The sequence below is a fragment of the Podarcis raffonei genome, chromosome 7 (genome assembly GCF_027172205.1).
Source record: "Podarcis raffonei isolate rPodRaf1 chromosome 7, rPodRaf1.pri, whole genome shotgun sequence".
NCBI lineage: Eukaryota > Metazoa > Chordata > Lepidosauria > Squamata > Lacertidae > Podarcis > Podarcis raffonei.
Genome location: NC_070608.1, coordinates 88170422 through 88185862, shown reverse-complemented (window position 1 = coordinate 88185862; position 15441 = coordinate 88170422). Strand labels below are relative to the sequence as shown.

The window sequence follows — 15441 nt, the reverse complement described above, 5'->3', positions numbered from 1 at the left end:
CACATGTTGGGAAAGTATGGTCTGGCCACACTCTCTGCTGGCAAAAGGCCCCTGGAGCATTGCCCAAGGGGGAATTTGGAGCACAGGCCAGAAATGGCCAGGCCACCTCTGGCCTAGAGGATGGCTGCATGAGGTGCCTGTGAAATATTGGGCAAGATCCAACATCACACCAGTAGATGTGACAGAGCTTCATCCTCTCCTCCCCCCCTGCACCCTCCACTCCCCTGTCTTCTCCAGAGGGTTGCCACCTACAACAAATAAATATTCCCAGATAATGATATTTCTGGTACCAGTAGGAACAATAATCTTTCAGGAGAACATGAATCCAGGGAGGAGCTTCCAGTCAAAAACAGGCTCTAGAGGCATTATTTAAAAACATAAAGGATTTGGTAATTGTTGTGGAGGGAAGTAAAGGACTGTAACGCTCAGTTGATTAACTGGCTAGAGGAATTGTTAAAGATTTCTGCTGACTGGACAGGTGGCATCATCAAGCTACAGATTTTTACACAGAATTAGTCACAACTCCTAAAAGGTCTAATATTTAATACATTTCACAATTCTTCCAAAACTTTAACCTTTCTAAACTTTCCCTCTTATATAGTATGAAGTATCCTGGGCATGTAGGCTTTTGTAAATTTATTCTGATATGTTAGCTCCTGATCTGTTTCAAACTATCCATGAGGCAAACACAGCTGGTTGCAGGGCCAGCAAAAGACATTTTGGCACCTGAGGCAAACCACAAAATGGCACAAACACCCTTCGCCACCAGGGAAGAAGGGGGGATGAATATCAATATCAGGAACAAAGGAAAAGGAAAGATCAACACTGCCCCTGTGGATCCTGCCACAAAGTGGTCCCTTCAGCTTGCCTCTTGGGTGGGCCGGCCCTGGCTGGCTGCCACCACAGCTTTTATGGCCTCGTTTCACATTGCCAGCTTCCCAAGGCTCCTCCTGTCAACTAAAGGGAGAGCCCAAGGGCTGCTGCTGAGGGCACAGGTTCAACAACCCTGTGATCTTGTCACTTTGGGGGTGACATTAAATCCCTATCCTGGCCCCCAAATGCATGGTGATCTAGCTGTCCCACACCTCGCCTGCAGCCCAGTTTGTTTAAAAATAAATGTTTTCAATGTTGGCAGAACACAAATAAAGAGGAAGACAATCCCTTGTGTGTTTTGCATCTGCCTCTCCCTTAGAAGGCAATGGGACTCGCAAGGTATACACATAAACACCCCCTCTTTTTTTTTTTAAATTGTCCAGGGTGACTTTATCACATCACTTCTCTGAATATTTTCATTGCTCTCGGTGTCTGGCTTGAAGATGACACAAATAATTCCCCCCCAGAGTGGTAGGGAGGGGGAGTTTGGAGAGTATCTGTAGGGTTTCTTTGGATACCTGTGAGAGCCAGTGTGGTGTAGTGGTTAGAGTGTTGGACTCGGACTGGGGGGACCCAGCTTCAAACCCCCCCCCCCAGCCATGAAGCTCCCTGGGTGACCTTGGGCCAGTCAAGCTCTCTTGGCACATCCTACCTCACAGGATGTCATGAGGATGAAACAGGGAAGGGGGGGATTTGTAGAGCACCTTCAGGGCCTTGAATGAAAGGTGCATTATATTTCTAACTCTTTTATCCCTCGATCCTTAAATAGGATAGTTTTAAAGACACATGTGTGATTGCTTCTGAATGTCCACTCCCCCTCATCACGGAAGGAAATAAAAAGGTAAAATGTGAAAGAATTCAGGCAGCTCCTTGCAAACTTCCCTCTCCTTCACCCAAAAATTAAAATTGGAAAATGGGTGTCTTTGTGAAAGGCTTCACAGAGCCCTCCCCATCCCTTCACAGCTCCACCCACATATACATGCCCCAGCAGCAGCAATAATCTCAAGAATACATGGATAACAATATATTGTTTCTCTGTATTGCTTCAAAAGCATCTTAAATCAAAAGACTCTGGGTGGGTGAGGGAGGAGGGAAGAGGCACCACAAAACCATAAGAGCAAAATCAATCCAAGCAAAAAGAGACCCTGCAGCCAGGGCACACAGCTGGCTGCCAACAGATAATCTGCAAGTGTATCATCCACCCCAAACTCCACTTTTCCACCAATGCAAACACAGGCAGAGAAAGCAGCACTAGCAGGCCTAGCTTGTCCGTGAGGCAGACTGAGGCAGGCGGCAAGGGGCAACTCTACAGGCACACCCACCCACCCGTGCAAGGGCATGCATGACAAAAAAAAATTTTCAATGAAGGGGCCGGGCCACCTCAAAGTTCTGTGGTGGCTGTACACACATGCCGTGGGGACGCAAGCCACAGGACATCTGCATGATACACCAACATGCCCTGCCATGCACACAAGCATGCTGCAGGGCATGCTGATGTCATGCGTGCATGCCACAGGGCGTGTGCACATAGCGTGTTGACATCGCATGGCCCCCTCAATCATGGGGGCAAAGTGGCATGTGTCAGTGCCACCCACGGGCATCCTTGCAGCCTGAGAAGTAAGTGGCTACAGCAGCTTCTGGGTTCCAGCAAGATCTTCTGAGGCCGTCCCATGGGGCTCTTGTCAAACCTGGCACACAAAAATCACTGGCGCACAAAATGCAGAAGCCCATAGCATCACCTCTATGTACCTCAAATACACATGCCTTCCCTCTGCATATCACCATGACAGACAAGAAGCAGAATGGCAGAATGTAACATACTATAGTCTAGGACCTGAAATGAAGCCAGACCATAAAAGGTGACTTAGCCCTGGATCAAAACTATACTACCCGCCCCAATTCTCTCTAGGAATACAAGATCTCCCCTGGGGTCTGCTCAACATTGCTTTGTAACATTTTACAAGAAAAATCCCAGGTAATAAAGATTCTTGTGAGTTTGCTTGAGAACTACTCAACACTTTGGACACAAAGGCTGCACATAGCAGAGTTCATGATGCTATGGCCCAGGAGTTGGAACAGAGGAAGATTCTGAGGGGAAGACTGAGTGCAGAAACCAGTCCTGGTAAGTTCCCTAGAAGACCCTAAGCCTCCTAGCAACTCCCAGGAGAGAAAAAATCCCAGAAGCCAGCAATGTCTTCACCTGTGTAGCCATAGCAGGCAGTCCGTACCTTTCTCCTCCAACTCTTTCCCAGGGGCAGCTCCTATCACACCACCTTCAGGGGCAATGACCTGCCCAGCTCTGTAAGAGGCAACACCTGAGGAACAGGGAACAGCTATTTTGAGCACCAACAATTCCCCCAGTGTGGAGAAGGGGGGCTTCAAACACCAATCTGACAGCAAAACTACTTGAAACAGTCTTCTCCCAACCAGGTGTTCTCCACGTGTTTTAGCTACCACCCCCATCATCCCTGACCATGGGCAGAAAACATCTGGAGAGCAGAGACTGAGGAAGGCTTGAGGAACACTAGCTCTTGAGTGCCATGACTCTGAGCTCCACACTGAGCTGACCATGGTCCTGCTCTGCTTGCAGCCAGCCTGGCCCTACCCCATCCCATAGTGAGCTGACCATGGTCCTGCCCCCCCCCCCGCATTGAGTGTTACCTGTGCAGTCTCAGGCCCCAGCCAAGAAAGGAGACCATAAATGTTGACAGCACAGTAAATAGGTTAACACTATAAGCAGAGCTGTGGGCATTCAAAACATCCAAATACACCAATTATTTTATAATGGCATCATTTAATATAATAGCAGAACATGTCTTCGTCCTGGCACAAGAAGATTGTGGGATCCAGAACAATGTTCAAATGAGCAATGCATCCTACATCCCATGACTTCTGAGGAGGTCCAGTCCTGAGCAGGACAGAATTATAGGCATCTGTGAACATCACTCCACTGGTTCAAGGGTAGAGAAGACGCCCATTACAGCAATTCACCTTATAATGAAGTGCAAGATAAAAGGGAGGGGATGTTGCAATCTGCACCATGGCTGTGCTGAGAAAGTGGTCCTGATAACCCCACAGAGTGTTTTAGCTAGAAGGCATTCCTTCAAACCGTTAAAGTGCAGAAATAAACTTCTTTTTACACTGAGCCCTTTTCACAGAATTAACTTGTGATTTCTCAGTTTAAAAATGCATAGGATGAGGCCTTTTCCTAATATAAGAGGAAAAAATGTGTTAGCTGGTGGTGCGTCCCCCATTTTTAGTCCTCTTAAATTAATCTATCACTGGCTTTCTTAATTTTATCTGCTGCATTTTTGTGAATGAGCAGAGGGATATGCCAAACTTTCAGCTAATCAGAAGCATGGAAAAAGAGGAGTGATGATTATTCTCAGGGTACCTGCTGTAGTTCAACCATTTCCAGTTATAAAAGCTTGCCACAGATCCCAATGGGAAATGTTGGACTTCAACATTCCTCCTCTATCACAGAGAACAAAATTGATCAATCAGATACCCAGAGCCAAAACTTATATCTGGGAACCGAAACATTCACATATATGACTTCTGTCTCTAATGGACAATTCATCAGCTTCAGAGTATTAATATTCACCTTCATTCCTTGCTGGCAACTGAAACTCCAAAGGAACTTTTAAAAATAATTATTAAGTGAAGAACTATCTTAATTGCTATTATCAGTTCTCTTGTATGGCAAAGTACTAACTCTGGAAGTATATAGGTGAAAAAGGGTGAGGAGAACTTTTATTACATACAACTGTATGACTGGCATGCTACAAACCTCTTAATGAATAAATGATCCAATTAACCCAATGAATGCCCATGTGCTGTCAATTAGAACAGCTTGCTCATACATTCTTTATGTCATAAAGATTGTCCCCGGGGAATTCTGTATTATTCATGAGAGTGTATGTTGAAATTTCATAATAGCAAAGATATTCAGGGGAGAGAAATTATGGAGACTGTGGGTGTTAATCACTTTGAACAATATTAGTTATATGTACTGAAAAGTAATAGTTAAATATCAGGAAGCAGCAATAATCGTAAACAGTCCAGCCCGTTACTTTAATGCAATTATGCTCAACACTGATTAATTTTGATTTGATTGTGCCCTTCAAACTATTATACACTTTCTAAGCAAAGTATTTGCATAAGGAAGATCACAATGAAACATCAATAAAACCAACTCAAAAGAAACCACCCAAGACTGCCTTGTCCCCCTCCCAAAAACCCAAGGCAGAAAGAGAAGAGAATGGGAGCAGCTGGGGCAGAGAGCACCCCCAGGACTGGCCGGCATGAAGCCATTTTCACCTGACATATATGGTAAACATCTGTGCAGGAAGGCCTGAGTGGAAAGCTGAGTGGAAACTACCCTATTACCACTTTTATCAAAGTCACTTTGAGGTTCTACTAAATCAAGGGGTATCTAAATTTTTTTACAGTACTGTATATAAATAAATGGCACCTAAGCCACCAAAAGCTATATTGTGGCTTGAATTGGGCAAGTTTGAAGAGGAGAACGAGAAATTCTCTATTACTTGGTTAAAAAACCTGTTCATTTCATCACGGCTTCCTTAGGTTAAAAGAGAATGAAGCTAAATCAGCCATCCAATCCAAACTAGCCAATGCATGTTTATGTGGAAGTAAGACACACTTTGTTCAGTAGAGCTTACCGTCTCAACTAAGCATGCATAGACTTATAGCTTTAGAATATGTCAGTTCCCTTTTAAGCTACAGTCCCTTGCTTCCAGGTCAACACATGTGCAACCAAGTTGTACAATCCATTACTTAGGAGCTTCTGTTATTTCAACTGCCTTGAGCTTCTGGGGTTAGATAGTTCAGAAAAATCTGCCAACCTAGGGCCAGTCAGCTCACACCACAATCATTCCTGGAACCACACAGTAAAACAGGCCACCCAAAAATACAAATATGAACCACTGTTTCATTTTCCAGATGATCATTTTAAATATACACTTTTTTATCTTGAAAAAAGAAAAAACCCCTAAAGGGAAGCACACAAAAATAATTAGGATGAAAAGGAGGCTATGGAAAGCACAGAGGGCTTTTACTTGGGAAGAATGTTCTAATGTTCTGCAGTTTATAAAATATCTGCATTAGAAAATGTTTCTGTCTGCCACAGGCATGCATTGCATCAGCTAGAGGACATCATTTCAGAGTTAGAGAAGGAAAAGCAAGGAGTGAAAGGGGTTAAAGCCCCACTCCACCGGTGCTGGTGTTCTATCTAACCAAATTTGGAAGTCCACAATGCCTGGTTGCTTAAAAAAACCCATCTAAGCATCTGTTGTGGCCCTAACTCAGGCGCTTCCTTGACCCTAAGGGGGAGGGGTGCGACAAGACCTTAGCTGTATCCTCTTAATCGCCCGCACCCAGTAGAGAGACCTCTTCGCTCTTCCGTGAGAGAAGCCCGCATCTGCCCTGCCAGCCTCACAAGCGAAAGAAACGTGGTTCCTGACAAGATCCAAACTTTCCTGTGAAATGCAGCATAAAATCTGCAAAACCCGGGGCCACACGAACTCCAGAGCGGCAAGCCAGCATCTGCAGCAGAAGCACGCGCCCCAAGAAGCGCCCTTTTCCGCTCAGAAAGAAAGACGGCACAAAGGATTTCCCCGCACAAGACGTGGCCACGGGCTGCCCCAGGCCAGCTGTTTTCTCTGGAGAAATGAGAAGCGGCTAAAGCAACAAATGGAGCCATTTAACACCCAGGGATGGGGGAGCAGAGGGGGGGGCGTTGTTTACATAAGAAAGTTGCTGCTGGCGATGCCTTACACAACGGAGCGCAGCCTGCGCCAAGAGGGGCGCCCGGGGCAAGGCGGGCAGCAGCGCCCCCGGCCTCCTTCTCCACCCCGACCCGCCCCCTCAAGGACAGCAGCGGGGGCCCAGAAGGCCGAGGCCCCGACAGGCGCCCGGGCGCCCTCCCAGCCTGCGCCCCGCTCGCCAATGCAGCACTGCAGAGGAGCGCCGGAATAGCCGGCCTTGCGCAGGGAGCCTCCCGGCCCGTCGGGCAGCTGCCGCCCCCTCCCTGGGCCACACGCCCCCCTCGAGGGCTCACCGCAGTCGGCGCACAGGATGCGGCCCACGTCCTTCTTGAGGTTCTTGCCGCTGGTGTCGAGCGGGGCGAAGGAGGTCTTGAAGACGAGCGGCTGCTCGGTGGGCTCCAGGAAGAAGATGTAGCGGTGGTTGCGCTTGACTTTGGAGCAGGGCGCGGGCGCGGAGCCCACGCGGATGAGCTGCTCCCGCTGCAGGCCGCCGCTGTTGAGGGGCCACAGGTCCAGCACCTTCACCAGGATGCCCGGCGGCGGCGGGGGGCCGTCGGCGCCCTCCTCGGCCCGGCTCCCGTTGCCCGTCGGGGCGGCGGAGGCGGGCAGCGCCTGCACCTTGCCCTCCAGCACCACGGCCGCCGAGTACGCCTGGTCCTGCACCGAGCGCAGGCTGGGCGAGTAGCAGGCCAGCGACACGCCGAAGAGCAGCACGCACAAGCCGGGCGCCGCCGCCGCAGCAGCCCGCCGCATGCCGAGGCAGCCCCGGAGCCGCCGCCCGCGCACCAGGCCGCTCCTCCTCCTCCTCCTCGCCCGCCGCCGCCGCTGCCGCGCCGCGCCCAGCTGCTCCTGCGCCCGCCGCCGCTGCCGCTGCCGCACTGAGCCGTCCGTCGCCGCCGCCGCCGCCCAGGCGCCGCACCGCGAGGCAGCAGCAGCAGCAGACCTGCCGCATCTGGCCAGGCCATGGGGGGACGCCGCCGCCGCCGCCGCGGCTCCAGCGCCAGAACCGGAAGCGGCGTAAGATGGGGGGGACCGGCCAGGAGCGGCGAGGGGGCTGCGGATCCCGCCCCTGCCCTCGGGGCTCCTCCGTGCCAGAGGAGGAGGAGGAGGAGGAGGAGGAGGGCGGCGGGGCAGGGGAGCGAGAGCCGGGCGCCCAGGCGGCGGAGGGCGCGCCTACCCCATCTGCGCCTCCCTCCGCGGGGATTCCGCGGGCGCCCCCTCGGCGGACACCTCCCCGCCAGGTAGAAAAGCCCGCCCGGCAGGCGGAGCCCCCCGGGGTCCGGGCCAGCCTTCGCCGTCTCTCCTGGGCTCGGCAGCCCCCGCAGAGGCCTCGGGAGGGGGCGGCAGGCAGCCGCTGGCGGGGCGAGATGGGCAGCGCGGGGCTTTTCCTTCCAAGCGCGCGAGAAAGTATCCGGCGTGTCTGCCTCTGTTGCGGGCAAGCGAAGATTCTCTTGGGCTTCGGTCGCTGATCGACCGGAGAATGACAACCCAGCGGGATACTTTGGGAGTTCGAGGACCAGCCTTGAACCTGTCGCGAAGGGAGGTTGGCAACAGGTCTTTTTTATTTTTAACTTTTTAAAAAATGTTTATGGGAGTTCCCCTGGAAAGAGTAAACCCAGACCAGGCCCACCATGAAGCCGTGATGTGCTCCTTGGAGACTGCCCCCACCCCACCCCACCCCACCCCACCCCTGCTGCCTCCACACCAGATGCTCCCAGGGAGGAAATGGTGGGGGCTGCCTCCGGGGCGCTCCTTCCACTGAGCCTGACGCAGAGTGTGTGCCCCTGCAATGGCCTTTGATGTAGATCTTCACTCAGTCCTTCTTCCCTGGTGATTTGCCTCAGGCGCCAAAATGTCTTGGGCCGCTCAGCCCAGATTTAGGGGGAGGGGGTGATGCAGGCTGGCATTCTGATGCCAGCAATGTCATGTGGACCCTGCAAAATAAAAACCGAAGAAAGAAAGATTTGTGCATGAGGAACCCTGATCCCACAGGAAGCACCAGCCTGGAAGCACCCAAAAGGGACACAGGCCAAGGCATGCTACTGGCTTCTGAGAAAGCTGGCACTGCCTCCCTTCATTGCTCAAGAGCCTCTGACTATTAGAATATCTCAAAATGGGGGCATCCTTATCTCAGAACGATTCCAGTGCTCAGCATACCAAGCCACACCAAGAATGGAATGCAGGGTTCTGCTGGTTTGGTTGGGTCTCCAGACACTTGGGTTGAATTTAGATTAGAAGCACTGCCAGCAGTAAAAGAAACATACATCTCTGCTTGCTGAATGAAGACCTCAGAGAGATTCAAAGGGAGAAAGATGCTGAGAGATCATCCTATCAACAGGAGTGATCCAAGAAAAGGTAACTTCTTAATTGCTTTAGAATCTGTTTTGATGCTCTTATGTGAAAATATGAAGCCCTAAAATGACTTAGGCCCCAAATACCTGAAATACTGTCTACCAACCTTCTTAGGGGTTAAGATACCCAGATGGGGCTTTCTTGGTAGTTCTGCCACACTCAGAAATGTGGGGAATGGAAATCAGGGAGAGGACTTGCTCTGTGGCAACCCCTAAATTGTGGAATCACTTCCCCACAAAGGTGTGTCTAGCACCTGCATGGTACAAGGTTCTCCATAGGTTGAAGGCACCCCTCTTTACCGTGGCCTTTGATGTTGAAAGTATTTGGTTTTGTGGGACCCATCTCTTTTGCTGTTGTTCGAACAGTTTTGTTTGTTTTATAAATGCAACCATTTAATCTGTTTTTATGGTTTTGTTCTCTATTGCTGTAAGTGACCTTATGTTATGGTGAAGGATGAGTGAGACATTTATAAGTACATAAGTTGTAGTTTAATAGTACCAGTTGATTGTGAAACACTTTTAATCCAAAAACTTCATGGAGTTTTGCAGAACCTAAAACATTACACGTTTATACAGCTTTCTTGGACTGCAATCCTTCAGATGTATGAAGCATTATTTTGCGCTGCAGGTGCCTGGTGGTGCGAACTGATGAAACTGACTGCAGTCCACAAAAGCTTATGGCATGGTAATATATTTGTTAGTCTTTAAGGTGCCACAATACTCTTTGATGACCTTGCTGCAAGAGATTAACATACACACCCTTCTGGAAACTTTAAATTGAAATAGCCTTCAATTATTTGACCATGATAACCTGTTTTTCATAGAATAAAAAGCTAATACTAGGTCCAAAAAAAAGGCAATTGGTTGAGTGATCTCCACAGTCAGGGATCAGAATGTGAACAGGTGCAGAGAAATGAAAAGGCTGGCAGCACTGCTAGCATCTCATCCAAGCAAACTTAACATCCAGTATATCAAGGATAGCCAAGTGGTGAACCTCCTGGAGATCCAATCTAGTTTAAAAGGTAGGGGGTTGTTTCTGATTAAGCCAAAGTCAGAGCAGACCCAATAAAGCCAGTGAACTTAAGGAAGTCCTGACTAACTTGAGTTCACTGATTTCAGTAGGCCTGCCCTGAGAATGACTTTGTTGGCTACCATCCATTTTTTAAAATTATCCCAATTCATTTGAGGGGTTAAAAAGGTGTCTGAATAGTGTAATACTTCCCAACAGTGGTCTGTAAGGGAAATCCCTTATCACTTAGTAATGCCAGCTTCACAGCAGAGCCCCAGTGTCTATGCAGAAGTGTGATAAGGTAGCAAAATAAACTTCTGGTCCCTAAACTACTCTCTGGAGAAATTTTGAGATCTTGCACAAGAAACCCACATTCAAAACAGATTGAGCTTTTAGTAATTGGGAAAGTGACAGGAAAATTCAATGGAAAGTGTTGGATAACCCCACAAGCAAATAAGGATAAATGCTCAATAAACAGGCCTTAACCCAAACACTTTCCCCAATGGTTTTGTAATCCTGTTAGATCAGTGGTTCTCAAAGGGTGTAGCAGGAGAGGATGGCAAGACTGGCAGAAACAATCAAATAAACTTTTAAACATAGTATCATCATATTACATCCGGGGGGGGGGGGCAAACAGTCTACACACTTTTCTTCAACAGCATATTGTTCCACGACATATTGTGAACAGGGCTCTTCAACTCTAACAAATATGAAAGATCAGAAAAGAGAAAGGTTTCTTTGTGTTGTTTGTCTCAAATTAGACCTAATATAAATAAGATTACCCATCAAAAGCAAGCTTACATCTCACATTGAGTCTGTATACATACTAAAGGTAAATATGTAAGAGGCTCATTTATATTTTGGGAATGATTAATGTTATTTTGTAGTTGCATTGTTTTATACTTTCTGAATGTCCCATGATCATATTCTAAAGCAGCTGTGTTCTATGTTATAAAACAGGCACTGCTAGGAGTTTTTTGTTTTCTAATGTATTTCTTATCAATAAAAAAACCTGGTGTGGCATGAGCAAATTTTTATTCTGAAACTGTGGCCCAGGGAAAAAAAGTTTGAAAACAACAGTATTAGATAATCTGTGACTAATTCTGTAAATATTTATAAACGTGGGTGACCTCTCTTTTATCATTAGGACTGTGTTCTAGGTGTTCAAATGGCATATGTTTTCATTTACTTGCTGTTTAATAATACCTTTTGCAATAAATGAACCAACTTGCCTAAATTTAAACCAATAGTGTTCTTGTTCATTTGAGACTTTCGGGTTTTCTTGAGCACCAATAATGCAGTGTTCCTTTAGCAACCTGAGGCTTCCCTTCCTCGCTTGAGGGTGCCGCATTGGGGAAAGAGCTGGGACTGCTACGCAGCCCTAAGCTTCTGCTAGTTGCTACTGTGACAGCTCTGTAACAGGTAAGCTGCTTGCATAGCCTCGCTAACTCAGCTCTGGATTTTGCTGGACAGCTCCCCTGCTGGTCTGCGCAGCTCCGGCTGCTCCAGTCACCAGCAATTTTTGCCTTGTTCTCAGTAGGCAGAAGCAGACAAGAGGCTGGCAAGCATCGGGGGTAGCCAAGCTTGCAGATTCCGTTCGAGTCACTGTATTTCTCTATGCCGCTTTCCAGTCACACAAAGGTCAGCGGTTGCTACACACACAAAACTCACCATCCAGGCAATAAAAGGCATTATTGCTGCTCAAGGACACATTCCAGCCATGCAAAAGTGTCAACAGAATCCCAAAGCAGCTTGCAAACAATTAAAAAAAAACCACCTAAGATAGTAGAACACCACACAAGTATAGCATAAATCATCAGTAATCATCAGTAAAACAATTGCAATCAATAAAACACTATTAACAAACCAGTAACTAAAAATAAGCTGAACATCACACTTACAGCATGTCATATTATATGATTAACAGATCAATAATGTATTTATAATCTGTAAAACAATATTAACAAAATAGCAACTAAAAATAAGCTAAATTAATGAACCCACACTGCCCTCCTCCAATGACTCAAAACCTTTCAATTAATTAAAATACACATCCACGTCCACCATACAGAAAGACCCTGATCTAATAATTAATTATGAGGGTGCAGAGCTGTGTTATAATGCACACAATTATCTTTGCAAATTTTCTCATTAAGATAACTTCATGTGTGGCAAGACTCACATTTCTTGACATGGCTATAAAAGTACAGTCATGCCTTTTAAAAAAAAGTGCTGAAGGTCACATCTTTCAGTTTTCTTTGCCCCTGAGCAAAAGGATGAGAGTTACTCAAAAATGCTGGGTCCTGAAGAGGGAAAAGCAGACATGTTAACAGCTAATTGGTATCACTTTATTGTATATAAAAACAAATGGGTCAGTAAGAGAAAAGTCATGGAAGCACACCCATGAAATTGGGCTGTCTAATGATCTATAAGAAGTGTTTTCCCTAAGTTCACAAGACGCCGTATTCTCCAGTCCGGAATGGAAACCTGCAGCATACAAAACAAAGAAAAATGTAATGTGATATCAAAAGGGTTTATATTTGGTTGCATTATAAAGTTGTGCACATTATAATTATCAATGTCACACACTTGGCGATTTAAAAAAATCTTTATTATTAGCATTATTTTCTTGGTTGCTGTTCATATTTTTGAATAATTTAAATAAGGAATAAACAGAAAAGGTGGGAATCCCCACCAACTGGAAGCACCAAACTGGCTATCTCTGAAAGGCTTGCTCAGGATATGTTCTGTGTTTCTGGGTGGGAATTCTGCTGAACCCCCACCCATTTTCAAGAGGCAGAATACGTGCAGAACACAGCAGCATGACATCTATGCTGAAGACATCTACTTGAAGGAAACAAGCACATTCCAGACACAACTCTACATTTCAAATTCAAACATCTGCTGTATTTGCTTTTAGGAAGGGAGGGAGGAGGTTCAAAATATATTGCAGTGAAATAACTGAAGCGGGGCTTGTGTCACAGTTTTGCTCTGCGTTAGCCTGCCCCTTTAAGATTGCCCAGTTTCTCTTGCGCTCCATCATGCCTAAATAGAGAGGTCACACCTCTCATCTGCCAGAGCTGAATACACCTGTCTAGCAGGGATGCTGCAGGGATGTTGTCCACAAATAGTTACAACTTTTCACAGTGCCCCACTGACACCTTGACTGCTTCACTCTGCAGTCATACTGGTTTGACAGCTATGATCATTCCTGGGCTGAGAGAGCCTGGCCATAGTAGTTCATGCACTTGTTACTTCAAGATTAGATTACTGCAGTGCTCTCTGTGTGGGGCTTCCCTTGCACTTGAACTGGAGGATGTAGTTGAGCTTTCCAAACTTTTCATGCTGGTGACACACTTTTTAGACACACATCATTTCATGACACAGTAATTCAGTTTTACTAGCAAACCAGAGGTTAAACTAACCCTTTTCCAGCCCTGGGAGGAGTGCGGGAAGTGTTCACGTGACACACCTACACACTGTGGCTGACACACCAGTGTGTCGCGACACACAGTTTGGAAAGCTTTGCTGTGGTTAGTGCAGAATGCTGCAGCATAATTGCTGACAGGAGTGAGGCCTTGCCTGCATATAACACCTGTGCTCAGAGATCTGCACTCATTGCTGATTTGCTACTGGGCCAAGTTCAAGGTGTTACTATTAGCATATGAAGCCCTTAACAACTTTGGACCAAGATTGCCTTATCCCACATCTGCCCACACAACTTCTCCAATCAGCAGAATTGGCCACACGTTCTGCATTTGTAAGAACATGCTTGTTTGGTGTGGCAGCACCTGCACTTTGGAACTCACTGCCTATTGAAATCAAGCTGGCACCCTCACTGTACTCTTTTTGTGTCTGCTTAAAGCATTCTTGTTTGAACAAGCCTACCCAGATACTTAGAAAGTTGAGATAATTTTAATCTGTTTCAGTATTTTAAGTTTTGTATGTTTTTAAGTAGGGTAGTATTTTTTTCTTGATTTTACTATTTTACCTTTTTGTAAACCGCTTTGTTTGTTTGATCAAGCGGTGTATAACTTTTATGAAATAAATAAACAAAACATTCCCAACCCCATCCATGTATACCTAGAAGTAAGACTGGCTGGATTTGATGGGATTACTCTTAGATAAGCTTAAAGTGAAGTAAAGTTACCCCTGACCGTTTGGTCCAGTTGCGGATGACTCTGGGGTTGCGTGCTCAAGAGTATTACAAAATAAAGTAGATCAATACAGCTACTGTACTGGAAAGGAAGGGAATTTAATGTCACACACACAGAGAGAAGGATATTAACTTGTTCTCAAACAGCTTGGGGTGAAGCTGCTTCGATGACCAGTAAAACATACCTCTCAACCGTCCTGATTTAAGTGGGACATCCTAGAATTATAGTCATCCCAGCAGGTCCTCTCTTTTTCGTCTGGTGCTGTGGTACATATCAGCTGGCCGAGGCCAGAGTGCCAGAGCAAAAAACTCTTGTGTTTTGTTCTCGCACTCTTGAGAGAGTCACCTGACCCCTGCAAGAGCTCAGGACCAAAAAAAATGAGTATCCCAATTTTGACCAGGAGGATGTTGGAGGGTATGGTGCAATTGAGACATGATTGTGACGTAAATTGTTCACAAAAATTCTGCCCCCTTCCAATTGTTCTGAAATGATATAGAAAAGGAAATGACACTTTAAGACGCCTTGAGAAAAGGAGGAAACAAACAGGTAGGAAGGAATCGGGGTAGGATGGAGGTACGTGGCCTCTTCAGAAGGGTCCGAGGCTGCGTGGAATGATATTGTGGGCTGGTTGTGGCCCCAGGTCACAGACTGCCCACATGTGAGCTGTGCAAATCACAAGATGGATCAATGTTTCCCTGCTTTTTCCGTCCAAGTTCTGAAAACTGATCCCACTACTCAGACAGAGATCTGCCACAGGCCCACCTCAGGGAAACTCCCAAGTCCCGGTAGTGACGAAGCAAGGCACACTGCACAGCGCCTCACCACTGCCTCCCCCTCAACTGTAGGGTGGCTGAGGGAGAGGCGGTGGGCAGATGCAAGCCCCACGCTGCCATTTCCGGCAGGGCAGAGCCTGGAGGTGCCCAAGCCACCACATCACTCCCAGGAGAGACGTGGTCCAGGCATGCTGCAGGCCCCACGGTAAGTGCCGGCCCCCGTGGTGTGGCGCCCAGTGACCCCCACCCCCTAGCTACACCTCTGGCTGGCACATTAGCAAGGGGGTGCCTGCTTTGAGCCCGCCAAGTGCCATGTTGGCTGCCCAGGCTCCCCTCCGAGTACACATGGTTGTTTTACCTTCTCGCGCCACCCTCCCTGGACCCCAGGCTGCTGGGGGGGCAGCATGGGGATGTGGCAGCTGTGCACCCTTCGATCCCAGACCCGCCAGCTGGGATTGAGGGATGTATGCATGGGCATAGCCAGGATTTTTG

The 15441-nt window shown here is 47.4% G+C and overlaps 1 protein-coding gene across 3 annotated transcripts in view; it reads right to left on the bottom strand.

Moving 5' to 3' along the window:
* NRG2 (neuregulin 2) overlaps positions 1-7416 on the bottom strand; it is a 134853-nt gene extending 127437 nt beyond the window's left edge. For all 3 annotated transcript variants that reach the window (XM_053397474.1, XM_053397473.1, XM_053397475.1), the window contains exon 1: positions 6953-7416. In XM_053397474.1, coding sequence (XP_053253449.1) covers positions 6953-7412 — 460 coding nt within the window. In that variant the 5' untranslated portion in view covers positions 7413-7416. The remainder of the gene's footprint in view (positions 1-6952) is intronic.
* Positions 7417-15441: the final 8025 nt, after the last annotated feature.